This window comes from Panthera uncia, assembly GCF_023721935.1.
Source record: "Panthera uncia isolate 11264 chromosome E2 unlocalized genomic scaffold, Puncia_PCG_1.0 HiC_scaffold_19, whole genome shotgun sequence".
Lineage (NCBI taxonomy): Eukaryota > Metazoa > Chordata > Mammalia > Carnivora > Felidae > Panthera > Panthera uncia.
The window spans coordinates 28,937,332-28,953,900 of NW_026057588.1; the positions used below are offsets into that span (position 1 = coordinate 28,937,332).

Consider the following 16,569-nt stretch of genomic DNA (forward strand, 5'->3'; position numbering starts at 1 on the left):
TGGGTAGTTTACAGGGTTTCTTAGCTCAAGACTATCCTCTTCTGTGGCTGCAGTGAAGCTTCTTTAATAAATTATTTCTTTTTAATGATAATACCATTTAGTGATACTATCTTGTTTCATTGGGGCCCATAGTTTCAGCTGGTTCTTTCTTTCATTTCACTATCACGTCTCCAAGGATACCTCCCCATGTCAAAGTGCTTCCCTCTCTTCCAGATGTCTTCCCAAGGTTACTACCTCTGGTCCTATGTACTTCTCAAGCGCCTTTCTTTCATTTTTCCAGTAGCTAATAACTGCCCCACCAGGCCTTGGACGTGTTCTCAGCATTTCCCCACTCAGCATGCCCTCGCCCTCCTGAGGGACCTTGAGTTGATGCTGTCTGAGTTCTGCTGCCACTAGAATCCTGTCACACTCACTTCTCTTATGCTCAGCCCTTGCCTTGCTCCTCCTCTAGTGTGGGCTTCTGAGCTGAGGTTTATTTCCTCCACTCACATGTAAGGTGAAGTCCATAGAACTTTCTTTCTCCTAGTTATGTAGTAGGAACGGGTAATTTCTTGTCCTATTAGGATGCAGAACAATAACACATCTTTTTAACTTTTTGATAGGATTGTGTTTTAATTATCCTTTTACTGCTTTCTAATTTTACTGCATTATGCTTAGAGAAACAGTCTACAAGATTTCAATTCTTTGGAAATTGAGACTTCCTTTGTGGCTGAGTACATGGTTGATTTTTTTTTTAATTTTCCATTTGCATTCTATATTTGCTTGAGGTTGGTAAACATATTAAGCACATCCTCTAGACTTAAAAAAAAAAAACACCTTTTTTGATTTATCACTCTCTGAGAATTAAAATCTAGTAAAACTCATGTGGCCGCAATATTTTGTCCACAGTTTCGTCAGGTTGTTGCTTCATATTTTGAAGCTGTACTGTTAGGTGTGTAACTGTTCAAGTTCATTATGTCTTTGACCTGTTTTCCTTTTACCGGTATAAATAGTCCTTGTCTCTTGTTTTCCACCTTGAATTCTGTTTTGTGTTACCTGGCCTCGATGTTTACACAAGACATCTATCTCTTGTTTTATAGGTTGTCTTTGCTCTCTTGGTTAGAAAAGCCTCCCTAATCTTGGGTTGTGTATAGTCTCTTCAGTTTTTTCCTTAAATTTATCTAATTTCCCCTATTGTTAATGATGGCACGTGTAACTAGGACAAAACACGTTTATGCCACATAACGCTTGATTTAATGACACATTTCCTTAAAAAAAAAAAAAAAATTCCTTATGCTTCAGCTCCTTACCAGTGATTCCTGAGAGCTTTTTGAGTTCCAGCCTCTGTTACGTCGCTACAAAAGCAAAGACACAAAAATTAGCTTGCTGTTTGCTCAGTTTCATAATGGTTGATTAAAAGTGCCCCCACCCCCCCCATCACAGTAAATTAAGAGAAGTCGTCACACAAGGGCAGGTTTTGGGAATGCCATTGGAGCTGTCACAGATGCTGGTATCTAAAGAAGTAGCACCAAGAGAAGAGAAAGGAAAAAAAATGTGACTTGACTAACTAAAAATGAGTAGAGGGAGACAGGTGGGAGGAAATGTTGAGTTGAATGAATATGTGTAAACAGAACAGATGACAGAAATAGAAAGATCAAGAGGGTGAATTTGATTTATAAAGGAAACTAATGGTGCTCAGTAAAGAGAGGGGTGATGCTGTTACAGGGATGAGGAAGGTGAATCTCAACAGAGTGAGGAGGGGCAAAAGGCAGAAGACAATGCCGTCCACCACAGAAAAGAGGTCATATTCTAAGTCTGAGAGAACCAGATTTTACTTCAGAACAACTGGAGGAAAAACACAGTTTAAAGACATGAGTCAATGTTACATGGGAAACGAAAGGGTAAGAACAAAAGGTGTCACAATACCAGAGCATGGGCCCAATTTTCCAGGTTAGACTGTGAAGTGCAGTCCGCTGGTGGCTCTTCGAAATGGACGTGAAAAATCTATCTTGCAGGATAAAAGAGATTAGGATGAGGAGATGTTTTCTAATTCTGTATTTTCAGTTTTTAAAACACTTGTTTCTACATCTTTGATATTTTGGAGCTTTCCGGTTGACCTGGAGGTTGTTTTTGTTCTGAACAAAGGGGATGTAGAGATGTTTGCTCCCATTCAGGGATCTAATTAGGCATGTTGTCCAATCTATAATAAGTCACGGGTTCAGTTTTTCTTTGTCAAGGTAGTCAGAGGCCTTCAGGCATGAGTGACTTATTGAAATGTACTCTCATAGTTAGGGATGAATTATTATCCTGATATTGTCAATCACTCAATAATTTTATATCCCCAGAGCTCTCCCTTGGTTGTTTTGTACCACACAAAGACGACACTTTATTCTCATATTTGTTCACAGACATGATAACACATTTTTGTATCCAGTGAAGAAGGAAATCCTTCTAAATGCAGCAAGAGTGGCAGTCTGACTAAAAAAAGTTATTTTCCATATCCACAAAAATGTTAATCAGATTCTTGTCAGAACATGTGTAAGAAGTGGTTTTCATTGTCACAGCTCTTGATGTCAGATTACTAAAATAATTTATGTTTTGTTGCAGGGAACATGGGTGTGAGCAGAAACCCCCAAGTCACGTGACCACTTCTGAGCCTACTCTTCTTCCCAACACATAGAAATGATCTGTGTTTCGTGGTACCGAGTGAACGGCGGGAACGGCGGAATTTCAACATGGCTGTTCTTTATTTGATTAAATATATTCTCTATTTATTCTTAAAAAAAACTAATTTAAGTTAAATGGCAATAAACCATGATAATTTGGAAAACATGTTGAAATTGAGAGTGAAGAGAAATGTTCTGTATGTCAACCACACTGTAAACCATAAAACTTATTTTTGTCAACTGCTTCTCATGACAGTGGCTGGGAATTTGACATTTCTACTACAGTAGGCAGAAAACCATGTAAAAGACACTCTCCCACATACCACATCACATCTCTATTTATATTTCCAAACTAAAAGCATTATAGCCCCGGAAAGTGCTGAGTGGACTGTGTACGTTTACACCAAGGGCTGTAAGTTCACAGAAGCGTGGCCTTAAACTGGTGTATTTGTGTGGCAAGGCCCGTGTCGGCACCCCTGCCCGCACCCTGTCCCCCAAGCCATACTGAATGGAACAGGCCTGGCTCGCCAAGAGAAAACCGTTGCTCCATAATCCAAAAGGCGATGAACTTTTTTCAGTGAACTCTGGTCAGTGCGAGACAGGATAAAAAACTCTTCTCGAACTGATTCCGAAACCCACTTGAAGCACCCCCATGATGGCATTCAGTACGACTTACCCACTTGAAAATGTGTCAGCAGCTATTCAATTACTTAAGAAAAGGAGACTTGTAAAAATTTACGTGGTTGCAAGGTGAAATTTTTTAAGGCTAGAAAAGAGACCTTTGATAATCTATACAAGCAAACGTGAATGTGACAGAAACACGGCTGGTTCTCTAATCGTGTCTGAGGTATACATTCCACCCGACTGACGAGGTCTCAGAAGATTCCTGATAAAAACTCCCCCTTTCCACTTAAAGATCATAAGAAGTCAGCGCGGTCCGGTTCTTTTCCCCGCAGAAAGGGTATTTAGTTTGGGATGTAACGTTTTAAAACAATAATACAAACCTCCTGGGAGAATACCACAATAAATGTCTCAAAAACCACTCAGTTAATCCCAGGGTATAATCCGGCTGTTTTAAATTACTGCAGGGAATATTATGGGCCTTAATGACACCGTAACTGCATGAAGCCAAAGAAAGCTAGAAAGAGAGGCCAAAAAGATGAGCTCAGAGCCAGCTGAAGTGACAACAAACATGTGGCTGTTTACTAGGATTGGAGAGGTTTAGTCTGCAGATGTTTGCGGTCTCTAGAAGGTTCCAGAGGAATGAGTTATTATGAAGATTTGCAGAGTCTGATGAGAGCAAGATTCTTCTTGGAGATGGCGGGCCCCAGACAGGGAGGCCCAATGGTAGAGACAGAATTTATAGATTTCTGCGGTCAGATCGTACTCTACTGGTCCCACAATGTACATCAACAAATTAATATTGTACGGATGTCATTTCAAAGCCTCCTAAAGACGAGAGTCATTATTGAAGCCATTAGAGCACAGATGGTTCAAACTATATGCAGATATTCATACTTGCATTTTTGCATTATAGCTGCTTTTTTTTTTCTGTTGAACTGTAATGAATTGTCTCATAATCTATTCCATCTTCTTGCCATTAGCAGGCTTTGAATGTTCACAAATAGGAGCAAAGAACTCATTTTCCAGAGCTTTAATCACACAAAGAGGGAATGCCTAATTCTCTAAATGAAATGGTCTGTGATCACTGAAGCAGAGATTTAATATATCACGGCAAATTAGGTAGATTTTAATAAATTACTTATCTCCCTGAATACTTTACATATGCTTAAGAAGGAACATAGCCTGTTTGCAAACAGTGAAAACCCACAGCCTATAAAAATCCTTTGAAGAAAATGACAAATAAAAAAGTAAATTAAAAAATGAAATGCATTATATCCTAGACCTCTAGAGACAATTCCTTTGCAGCATTGATTCACGGCTCCATTAAAAATATCAATTAAATCCTTCAGTGAGATTGGGTAAAAGCTAGAAAATTAACTTTCTGAGCGGCTTTTCGAGGATCTGGTTATCCAGATCCACCCCACCTTTGTACAAGGCTTGATGTAAATTTTAAAAAATGATAAAAAAAAGATATTCCTTTCAGGTCTAACTAAGCATATCAGAATGTGAACCATACTTTTAATAATTTTTTTCCTATGTCATAAGCTAAGTTTTCAAAGTATAAATTTCACGTCCCTGGATCCCGTATCACCATCGCAAATACATAAAAACCATACAAACGGGAAGAGCTGTGATTTTTAAGAAAGAAAACGAAAAACTTGAAGTAATTTCAGAAGTTGGTGCCGAGTCTCCTTCTTTATATTTAATTGATAGAAACTGCATGCATCAAAGAAAATGCATACTGAGCTTTAATGTGCATAAAATGGATATTAGCATTTTAAAGAGGAAGATTAACACATTAATCCAAGTAATTTTCATATATTGCTTCTAATAAAATCTTCACAGTATAAAACTCTTAATGAGGCTAATCGTAGGCATTCCATTTAGTGGGACGATTAGGGATAACATAAAAGTGTGTCTTTTTCCTAGGTTTTCTCAGATTTATCTTTTGCTTATTACAAATAAAAATGGGAATTGCATGTCAGTTCTTCATAAGAAAGTGTTGAAAATGCAAATGGGCTTTCTCATGCTATCATGTAGGTATGAATTATTGAGGAGGCACTGCCCATGGTGGAGAACTGAAGTCCCGAGGGGTGGCAGTCATGGGAAGGAGGGAGTAGCAAAATAAACAAATGAAAAAGTATACAAAACTTGAACACTGCCGACCCGGACCTCCCCCTCCCCGCGTCCCATGAATTATAGATTATATACACCAGAGTGATTACAAAGATCTCATCTCAGGGCTTTCATGTGAGTGTTTACTCGGGAGGAGGAGATGCCTCTGGAGCGGCTTCTTTCAGCCTCCAGGTCCTCTCTGTGCTGCTCGTAGACAGACCGTAGGGCCTGGAGTGCTTCGACTGTGACCCTGAGCTTGCCAATGCCTCCACCGTCTGCCCGTGCATCCAGAACTAGGGAGAAAAATAGCAGAAGAGTATGAATATCACTCACCCGATTTTTTTCTTCAGATAGGCCACATGAGACAGGAGTTGAAAAGACGAAAACAGGGGCGCCGGGGCGGCTCAGTCAGTTAAGCGGCCGCCTCTCGATTTCGGCTCAGGTCATGGTCTCAAGGTTCGCGGGATCGAGCCCTGATAGGCTCTGCACTGACAGCGCGGGGCCTGCTTGGGACTCACTCTCTCTCTCTCTCTCTCTCTCTCTCTCTCTCTCTCCTCTCTCTGCCCTTCCCCCACTCATGCGGCGCACACCCTCTCCCTCTCTCTCAAAATAAACTTAAAAAAAAAAAAGAAAAGGCGAAAACAGCTTTATAAGAGTTCAAAGTTCACTGGCATCTCAGAAATCTAAAACTTAAAGCCTGTCATGTGTGTCTGAAGAGACACATTTCAAGTCTATCACATGTGTACATACATGTTGTTTGTGGACTTAAGACTCATGATCTATCCTGAAGTTTACCTAGCAGAAAGGCTGGAAGAAAACGATTCACACATAGGATCGGAATTTCTAAGCTAGAATAAAGAAAGCCTAAAAGGGATAACATACGACAATTCCAAATCCTTGTTTTGAGGAAACCTTTAAACACAACTTGGTATACAAAGCCTCAGGTTGACCTGAGCAGACCGGGAGGTCACAGGGCCCAAGCGGTCCCCAGCTCGGTCCCCTGAGTTTACACCTCTCCGTTGGGACTCCTCGCTGCTTTGTCTGGCACAGAACCCAGCGTTAGAATCCTGACCTGGCCAGTGTTTAAGGGTTTGCCTCTCTTTCAAAACATGGCCACAGTAGCTGCGTCAGATGAGTATGGCCATACGGGGACTCTCAGAATGAGAGGATGGGTCGCGAGACAAAACTGACTGCAGAAAGGAGTAAGAACATACAGCAGAGATAATTTTCCTCATTTTTGTCAGACTCTCTTGGTTCTGGTTGTCTGTAAGAGGGTTTAGGGTAACATTTTAATCTTCTCATCCTTTTTTTCTTTTTTTCTGTGCTACACGAAGTTGTGACAAACTGTCACGTGATATGTGTGGTTTATGAGGATTTCCCAGGATAGGTTTCCGATTCGGTTAATTATTTGGCTTGATCTGGACTTCTGATCTTGATCTTCTAGCACATTCTCAGGACAGGCGGCCTGACGTGTGAACCGCAGATGAACTCTGGTGTAACAGAGTGTTTGGCACTTAAGAGGTGCTCAAATAAGTGTTCATTTAATGCATGAATAAAGGAGTAAACAAGCCATGGACAGCTTCCCAGACATGGCTCCGCTAACGTGACCAAGGAGACCAGAGCTCGGCCTCCGTTCTCCATTTACCGTGAACAACCCAGGCCATCCTCGGTATGGTTTTTAAAAGTCTGATTCATAAAGCACAATTCCTTCAGCATGTTCTAAATACGTTCTGTAAGGATACAGAGGGTAGAAAGTAAGCACCGATGGGACTCATGCCTCTGAGGTGAAAATCCAGGAAAGTACATTTTGTCAGGAATCCTCTCCGCCTCCCTGAATCCTGCTAGGAAATAAGTGACTGGTACTGCTTGGAGTTATCTGCAGTGGCTCCATCACTGGATTGTGACAACGAATTAAAGAGAAGCCTTGCAAAAGACACCATAATGATGACTCAGAATAACATGCCTTGGCCGAAATAAGGCTTGACAGCAGGAAGCTTCCATAAACAACACTAAAAACATCCAATGGCCACATTGTTGTCACACACTCACCCCTAACACTACCAAAATGAGTAATTCCTTGTGAAGCGCAATTAATTATTTTAAAATTTCTGTTGATTGAAAGGAGGGCAGAGGGGGGAGGGGAAGGGAGGGATTGTAGGGAAAAGCTTCCAGCTTCAAGAAAAAGTCAGCTTGGGTTGCAAAGGATTCAACCAGCGTGTGACTCAACGTCCCTGCAGCCAACTAAAAAGAAGGTTTTAATAAAGAATTTGGATTTCAGCAATTGTACAAATTGAGCAATCCTTCCACCCATACCATCGATATTTTGCTCGATGATGTCTCTCCCTTCCTGAAACATGTCAGCGAGGTCAATGTCAACTATGCCAATGTCCTCACACTCCAGGTCCTGCTCATCCTCTGGAGGGTCGCTGACTACAGTGAAGCGAATGCTGAGAAGGGACAAAACGGAGAATCACCACACAGTGCGAAAAAAATCACCATGAAACACAACTTCCAAATGGGGCTTTATCACTAAGTATGAAATCTCAAAGTTTCCAATTATTCCAATAAAAAGCAAATTACATGAGGTTAGATAAGTTATTGCGTGAACTATTACAATTATTATAGCACACCCAGCCTTCAAATGAACACGAGTCCACTTTTCCAAGTGCTGATTAACACTTAACTCTAGAATCTGAGAAAATTACTAGGTAAAGAGAAGAACCAGATGTTCGCTCTAATACGCACTATCTGAGCATATTTTGACACTTTTACTTTTTTTTTTTAATGTTTACTTTTGAGAGAGAGAGAGACAGACAGACAGACAGAGCATGAGCGGGGAAGGGGCAGAGAGAGAGAGGGAGACACTGAGTCCAAAGCAGGCTCCAGGCTCTGAGCTGTCAGCACAGATCCTGACTCGGGGCTAGAACCCGCGAACCATGAGATCACGACCTGAGCCGAAGTCGGATGCTTAACTGACTGCGCCACCCAGGTGCCCTGACACATCTATTTTTAAGTTAGAAAGATCAAGTGGAGAAGGACCAGGGAGATCAGGGCCCTGTTTTCAAAAGAAATGCGACATTTTCTATAGAAACGTACACCTTCAGAGTGACTACTAAGCAGTCTCTCCAACCATATGTGTCCGCGAAACGCAGACACGGCGCTCGCCGGGTAACATCCTGAGTCACGTCAGGTAAATGTGGTAGTTCTGCCCAAGAGCTACATGAAGTGTTTGTGTTACTTCAGCAATGTTTTAGTTCACAATCATAGCATCCAAGTTTTATTTTACTTTTAGACACATAATTGTAAGGTTCTGATGGAACTGATTTGAATTAGTGGCTTGTGCTGAGGCCAAACACACTTGGATTGACCAAATGACAGGAATTTACAGTTAAGTACTCTTTGGATATGTCTTGGCAGCATAACTTAAACCATGGATGCTCGTAAACTACCATTTTAACCATTTTCAGAACGTATCCATCCCAAATCAGATACAAGACAAGAAACTTGTTTCTTAGGTAACATTTTTAGATGAAATTCTAAGTCTCCGAGAAATCATGCCTTGAAACATATGCACAAAGAAAATCTTTTCCAAACGCTTATAGGTAAACATGATAGTATTTAACTAACTTGCTGAAAATAAGTATTCAACGTTTAATTCCTTTATGGAGTCCCTGTTATCAGTCAGCAATACATTTTGATTACGAATCCCTTCGGTTGAAATCAAAGGCAATACCTATTCACACAATAATTGTCAAGAGTGCAGATGCTGGTCTGTTAAGTGGATACACTGAATGCTTTACATGATGCATAAAATAGAGGGATTAGGATGGAGTGGTTAAGGGCACCCATTTTGAGTTCCAGTTTCTGCTTTCCTACTATTAACTTTGTGACCTCGGGACACATTGCTTAACCTCTCTGATCTTGTATCTGTAGAATGGGAAGAGTTATGCCTATCTCAGGGCTCTTGCGGGCACTCAAATGAGATGATACATGTAAACAGTGCCTGGAATATGGTAAACACAGTGTTTCCACTTTTATGACTATCATTATTAATCTACGTAGGACTGCTTAAGCTTCTACATTTCTAATGGAAGAGAAGAAGAAGACCTGGGGAATGCTCGTTTCTGTTGAAAACTGAAATTGCCAAATCATACGATGACTGTATCAGTCAAACAAGTTGATGCACACTGTACATCCACAAGGCTTACAGAAAAATAGAGGTTGTACAGATCGCACTAATATTGTTAAGTGTTATCCTCCTGTACTGTCTCATATTTAAGGATCATATCTCTATCGCTTTACAAATGCAGACCTTTACCTCCACTGAATATATGAGAATTCTGAGACAAAAAGGAAGAAAAACGAACCCTTCTAGATGCCAGAGAAATGGCTAGAAACCCACATTCAGTATTTCTTGTTTTGAATTCTACAGAGAGCCAAGTGAGATGTCAAATAGGCAATTAAGAAACTGCGAAGTCAAGCTTTAAAAAGGAAAGAAGGTGCACTAAGATAATGTAAAAGCCACAGTCTGGCTTAGTTTAAACTGTACAGAAGACATCTTACGTCTCAGCTTTAAGCCAAAACAGAGTGGACACCTTGTTTCGCGTCCCGAAGAGGACCCAGTCTGAGGACCGGGACAGACACAGGGGGGAAATGCCAAGTACCCATGTGGAGGTGAGACGGGAAGTGACACATGGGCTGCTTCTGCCTCTTCTTCCTCCCTCTCCTCCTGCAAAACTCTCCCTTTCCCAGCGAAATCTGCCTTGCTAACCCCTCTGCCGGGTCCTAGACACAGACCTCTATGTCTTCCTGTGTGCCTGGAGCTCCCTCTGCCTGGAATGAATGGTGTTCCTGAGGCTGTTCATGACCTGACTGGGTTCTCTCATCCCTCACTATCCAGCTTTTTGTCACCTCCTTAGATCTACCTTCACCGTTCTATTCTAACTTGTTTAACTTTCTCTTTGTACCTATTGTAATATGTAATTGGTTTACTTGTTGGTGTCTGCCTTCCTCAGTGGGATGTAAACTCTGTTTAAGTTCAGGGACTTCACCTTGTCCAGCATTTAGCTCCTGACACCTATATAGGGGATTATAAACGGTTTTTGAATTACTACATGAATTGCAAAATGGACGATCCTATTGAAGGCTGGCTCATCTGAAGAAGGCTTACTGGAGAAGGCGGGCCCTGGGCTGGACAGCAAGATTTAGACCTCAAATGTCACTTGCTGTTATTGAGGAAATCAGAAAGCACTAAAGCTCCTTAAATCGTGTAGTATTTTTGATTCTTTCCTCATTCTGAAATAATTCCTTTTTGTATAAAACAGGATAGAGGGGCTGAAGGGTTACCTGTGAGGGTTACATATTAGAATTCTGATGTCATGTTGGAGCTGCTCAACAGAACAGCTGAAATGAAGAAATGAAACCAAAAAAGAACTTGAAGTCAGTGTCAAAGCTATGACTTCAAATAAATACTTTCTCTCTCTCTCTTTTTTAAATGTATATTTATTTTTGAGAGAGAGAGGGAGAAAGACAGAGCGTGAGTGGGGCAGGGTCAGAGAGAGAGAATCCTAAGCAGGCTTCAAGCTGTCAGCACAGAGCCCAACGTGGGGCTTGAACTCTGAACTGCGAGATCATGACCTGAGTGGAAGTCGGATGCTTAACCGACTGAGCCACCCAGGCGCCCCTCACATAAATAATTTTTAAAGTCCCACTTTAATGTGTTACCTCCATATTATTTATTTATTTTTATTTGAGAGAGAGAGAGAGAGAGAGAGAGAGAGAGAGAGAGAAAGAGACAGAGCATATGCATGTGGGTGGGGGGGTGGAGGGGCAGAGGGAGAGAGTGAGAGAATCTCAGGCAGGATCCACGTGTGGAGCCTGATGCAGGGCTCAATCCCACAGCCCTGGATCTTGACCTGAGCTGAAATCATGAGTATGACACTCAATGGACTGAGTCACCCAGGTGTTCCATTTTAAAATGATGGAATATATGCAAATATGTATGCAAATATATGCATATATATTGTATATGCAAATATAGCATGGGGCAAGATGCAAAGGTGCTGTATGTAATTCATCATCAATGTACATAATTTTATGTGTGTCAGGAAACCCTGGCCAAACTTCTCTGACTGTGGCTTTGTAAACTATCTCCAAAACCCAAGAGGGTTGCTGCTTGAGAAAATGAATTCTTATAAACTAGCAGATACTTTAAATAATGTGGGGTAATGTGACCTGTATTTATAAAAGGTGGGAACATTCATTGGAATGACAATGGTCTTTTGGCTGTGGAAACATGTAAACACAAACTCCTCCTTTTTCCTGAAGAAAAGGATACCGTCAGGGAGAAAAGTGGGCCCGGCCATTCTCTCCCATCATGGCCCCATTCCTGCCACGGAGGTTAGTGGTGCACACTTCAGAGCTGCGGGCATTTGCTGTGCCACCATCAGCCCGCCATCACTCTGCACCCACAGTGCCTCTCTCGGTTTTTCTCAAAATGACACGAACGTTTGTGTCTCTAGGGGTCATTTAGAGAATCTGGAGAAACAAGGATGGGTCATTGGGAGTCATTACATTTATTGTGGACTTTAAAAAATTTTTAATACTATTTTGGTTACAAGAAGGTCTTCTGAGGAAAGGCAGGTCTACATTTAAAGCAGAATCTGTCTTTTAAAAAATACACACTTTTGAGGAAACACAATCGCTCTCCCCGGCTGAGGGGTGCTACTAACAGGTTCTGACATTCCAGAAACAAAGTGAACACAGAGGTAGACAAGTGAGACGGAAAAGATCGGGAAGTCCAGCCCAGGGCTTGTCTGCGGGAACAGAGCTCAGTCCTGGTCAGTGATGACCCAGCTTGTTGACTGCAGAGAAGCAGATGTCATGGTCAGTGCTATGTAACCACTTGGGACCTGGGATAACCCTGGGAGACTGATGGTATGTGAGGGGCTTTGCGAGGGGGCTCTGCAAGAAGCTCAAGCAGACAAAGTAAATAGGTAAAGAATGATTATCAACCGCGCTGGGAAAAAAACGGAGCTCCAGGCTAATTAACAGGGTTGTTTTTTTGTTTTGTTTTTGTTTTTGTTTTTTTTTTTTTTAGCACCGCTTCAGAACTGAGATCCAAAGAATTGACATGTGTGTTTCAAGGAGTTAATGAAAAAGCTGCGATCACATCCTAAGAACTAAGAATTCCAGTCTCCTTTCTTAGAAGATCAAATGCTAGTTTGGAGGCTCTTTTGAAAAATAGAATGTCTTTAACATTCACTTCATGCCCTCTAGGAAAACAGAGAACTTGAGCCTCTTTCTAAGGTGGGCAGGGGTGAGCTCCGTTTCTGAGGCTGTGTCATCTGTAGACCACAAAGGCAAGGAGAAGAGGACAACAGAGAGATAAAGGGCCCACCCAGACCAAGGGAGGAGAGCCAGCAGAGGGGTTGATGGGCAGCACCTCACATAACTCCTCAAACTGTACAACGTGCGAGCTCACGCAAAAGCAGGAAGTTAGTGACATCAGGGTGCTTCCTTCTTAAAAGGGTATCACTTCTCTCCCGAACCAGAATTGCAAAGTATTCTGTTCAAATTTGTAAAAACAAACAAACAAACAAATAAATAAATAAATAAAATAAATAATAAAAATAATAAAATAATAAAGTAAAATAAATAAATAAAAATAATAAATAAAATAATAAATAAAAATAAAAAGACATTACAAAATAACATGAAGTGAATTAAACAACGATAGGAAGGTAAAATTAGTCTGAAAGGCTGATGAGCTATTCCAAATAATAATATTGATATTACTCCCACTTCCATTGAGGACATCGAACACTTATTGCCCACTGTGTTGTCAGGTTCTATTCCGGCCATCTCACTCATATGATCTCATTTAATCCTGACAACAACCCTATATGGTATTATTACCGCCATTTTACAGATGGAGAAGATATGAGGCACAGGATACTTATCCAAGGTCAGACAGCTAGTAGGGAGTGAAATCAGAGAAGTCAGGTTCTCTGATTCCTCATTGTACATTTTCTTTCGCCACGCCGTGCCACAGAGATCTACGTTTACAGAAGTCATGCGATAATTCAGAATGCTAAAGGTACCTTCTATTGGGCATCTCTTGTTTCAGTAGGATAGCTTTTAAGATGTCTCTCTTTGCTTGGTTGTTTTCTTTATCCACGTAGATCACTATACCAAAAAAAAAAAAAAAAAAAAAAATCCACAGGAGGAAGTCACTCAGGAATATGCCACATTAGTACCATTCTGTATTTGTATAAATAGCTGTTTTTCGAGACACAAGTCATGCCACCTCACTTGTATGCCTGGGAAAAGAAAGCGGCTCTGGAAACCAGAGTCAAATCCGAATAGTCATGTGATCTAATGTCATGTCACTGGCAGGTTTATGTGCACACTGTCAGAAAAGATACAAGCAACATCTAAGAGTGCCACATCGCTGTCACTGCCTGTTAATGGCACTGGCAGTCATGACAGTAAAAGCCAGCGGTCTTTATTGCTTTGTATTTGAGGGATTTACTGCATTTTCTTTCACCCAAGAAGCGAGTGATAATGATAATGTATGGCAGAGAGCTTGTCCTTTCTGACAGCCTTGGTAATTTAATCCTTCTCTCCTGCCACAACATGCAATAAAAGAGGCATCTAGCGTATTGGGTTGAGGAAATCCATAGGCTGACGCTTACTGGTGTTTGGGTGGGGGGTATGGGAGAGAAATGTGGAGGAAGGGAGAGAGGCTTTTTAGGGTAGGAAGTTTGTCTTTGGTTTTGAAAGGTGCATGTCGGCCTGCAGGGATGTGGCCAGACTTTACTTGGCTGAAATATGAGGGGAGATAGCTGATCTAAAGTCCCACCAGGAAGAAGGCAGTGAGCACTTGAACCTGTAAATAAGCGTCTGCAGTTTGGGAAAATGGCATCTCAGAGTGTGAACTCTCCAATTTTCAACCTGATTATTTTTTCTCAGCTCGGCAGCCTTTCAGCCATGCCTTAGCTTCTGAAGACATTTCTTTTTCACATGCCATTTTGGAGGTAAAGTCTCCCCTGTGACCAGCTCTCAATTTAGAGACTATCCTGATCAAAAGTACACAAAGGGTGAAAGATACCATGACAATTCCAAAGCCAGACTCCGCTGGGAAAGAACATATTTCATACTGAGAATGTTTCCCTGGACAATTTTAGTCCAATCTCAAAGTATGATGCTATCAGTTCATTTAGTCATTTGGCTCCGTTGACGTGCTGGGCACTGAGGCACACAGGGTGGGAGACACATAAGTGTCTGTGTAGGGGTGGATTAAGGATTTAAGAGAAGTGAGAACCAAGGTCAAAGAGTGGCTCTTGGTTTACTGCTGTTTGCATAATGCAATATCAGTGAATGTGACTAATTATATAGGTTACGGAGATTTACGGGAATCAAAAAAGACAAAAGGTTCAGAGTATTTTGTGAGTCTGGTGCTTTGCTTACCAGTGCTAAAAAGGCTTGCTAATGGATAAGTACCACTACTGTTGGGAGACTGCACCTCATTTTGGCCACCAGTACACCAAGCCAAATGGGAACTTTTTTCCCCCGAATGGGAATTTTTTGTTTTTGCTGTTAATCACCACCAATTCAAGAGACGGTTGAGCATATTTTTTTGACTTCAGAGTTCTAAAACTTAAAAGCCATAATGGTCTACATAATTTGGGGGGTTTTTTGGTGATAATTTTTTGGATCATTTCCTCCCCCCCCCCCCATTTTATTGAGATATAATTGACTTTTAACATTGTACTAATCTTGTGTATAACATAATGATATATGTATATATTGAGAAATGATTTCCACAATAAGTTTAATTAATATCCATTACCTCCCCGAGTCACACATTCTTTTTTAACTTCTGATAAGAACATGTAAGATTGACTCTTGTAACTTTCAAATACACGACAGAGTCTTGTTAACTATAGTGGTCTATGTTGTTTGAAGATAAGGGTTATCTCAGTGATTAAGAAAAACGAAAAGGAATGGGTTCAGACTCCAGCATCTAGCTAGTCTTTCAATTCAACTAGGCCAGTTCTGATCAATCTCAGTAGTTCGAAAAAAAATTTTTTTAATGTAGTACAATACACGTAACATGAAATTGATCATTTTAACCATTGTTGAGCATACGCTCAGTGGCATTAAGTCCATTCACACTACCATCCACCTCCAGAACGTTTTCATCATCCCAAACTGAATCTCTGTGCCAGTTAAATAGTAACTTGCCACCTCCCTCCTCCCCACTCCTTGGTAACCTCTATTCCACTTTCTGTCTCTATGAACTGGCCTGTTTTGGGTGCCTCTTACAAGTAGACCCATGCAATATTTGTCCTTTGGTATCTGGCTTATTTCACTTAGCATAAGTCTTTCTCAAGGTTCATCCATGGCATTTACCCAAATTTCATTCCTTTTTAAGACTAAATAATGTTGCATTGTGATATATAGATTTTCTTTACCCATTTGTCTGTTGATGGACATTTGAGTTATTTCCACCTTTTCACTATTGGGAATGATTCTGCTATGTATTCATCATAAATATTTGTCAGAGCCCTTGCTATCAATTCTTTTGGGTAGGTATCCAGAAGTTGAACTGCTGTACTACATGGCAATTTCTACATCTTAAAAACAAAACAAAACACCTTTACCATGGAAATTGGTGAAAACATGGTATAGCAGGGATACCCCTGCTTCTGCTCCATCCAGTTGGCCAGCACACTGTATTTCCTATTCTCTCAATGATAAATACAGTGACAGCCATTATTTGTTGAGTGATGCTTATGTACTAGGTACTGCACTCAATACCTTTCTTATGTGTTAAGGACCATGCTGCCCCACATTTGACAGATGATTAAATAGACCCAGGGAAGTTAAGTAATTTGCTCAGGCTCACCTAGTTAGAAAGTGGCAGAACCCAGCAAAGTCTGCCTCCAGAGTCTGCCTTCTTAACCTCCACGCTATAACTACAACGTCCCCTTCTTCCACGGGAAGTCAAAACTTTTCCTGCCGTTTAAGCTGCAACCATGTCATTAGCACAGACTGCAGTGTGAGAGAGAATTCCGTACCTGTATCACGGGAGGCCATCTCATTCTCCTTGAGCTCTCTCGGGAAAGGATATTGCTTAGGTTCAGCTGCTCCGGGGGCCTTCACTCTCTTGGGGTAAACA

The 16,569-nt window shown here is 41.1% G+C and overlaps 1 protein-coding gene across 6 annotated transcripts in view; it reads right to left on the reverse strand.

The window, feature by feature from the left end:
- Positions 1–613: 613 nt before the first annotated feature.
- Positions 614–16,569, reverse strand: part of RPGRIP1L (RPGRIP1 like) — a 96,088-nt gene continuing 80,132 nt past the window's right edge. For 3 of the 6 annotated variants that reach the window (XM_049621134.1, XM_049621135.1, XM_049621133.1), the window contains 3 exons: positions 13,487–13,571; positions 7,698–7,831; positions 614–5,677 (listed from right to left, as the gene is read on the reverse strand). In XM_049621134.1, coding sequence (XP_049477091.1) covers positions 5,502–5,677; positions 7,698–7,831; positions 13,487–13,571 — 395 coding nt within the window. In that variant the 3' untranslated portion in view covers positions 614–5,501. Of the gene's footprint in view, positions 5,678–7,697; positions 7,832–10,301; positions 10,462–13,486; positions 13,572–16,569 lie in introns of those variants that run through there. The other 3 variants (XR_007455645.1, XM_049621137.1, XM_049621136.1) reach the window with 3 other exon arrangements.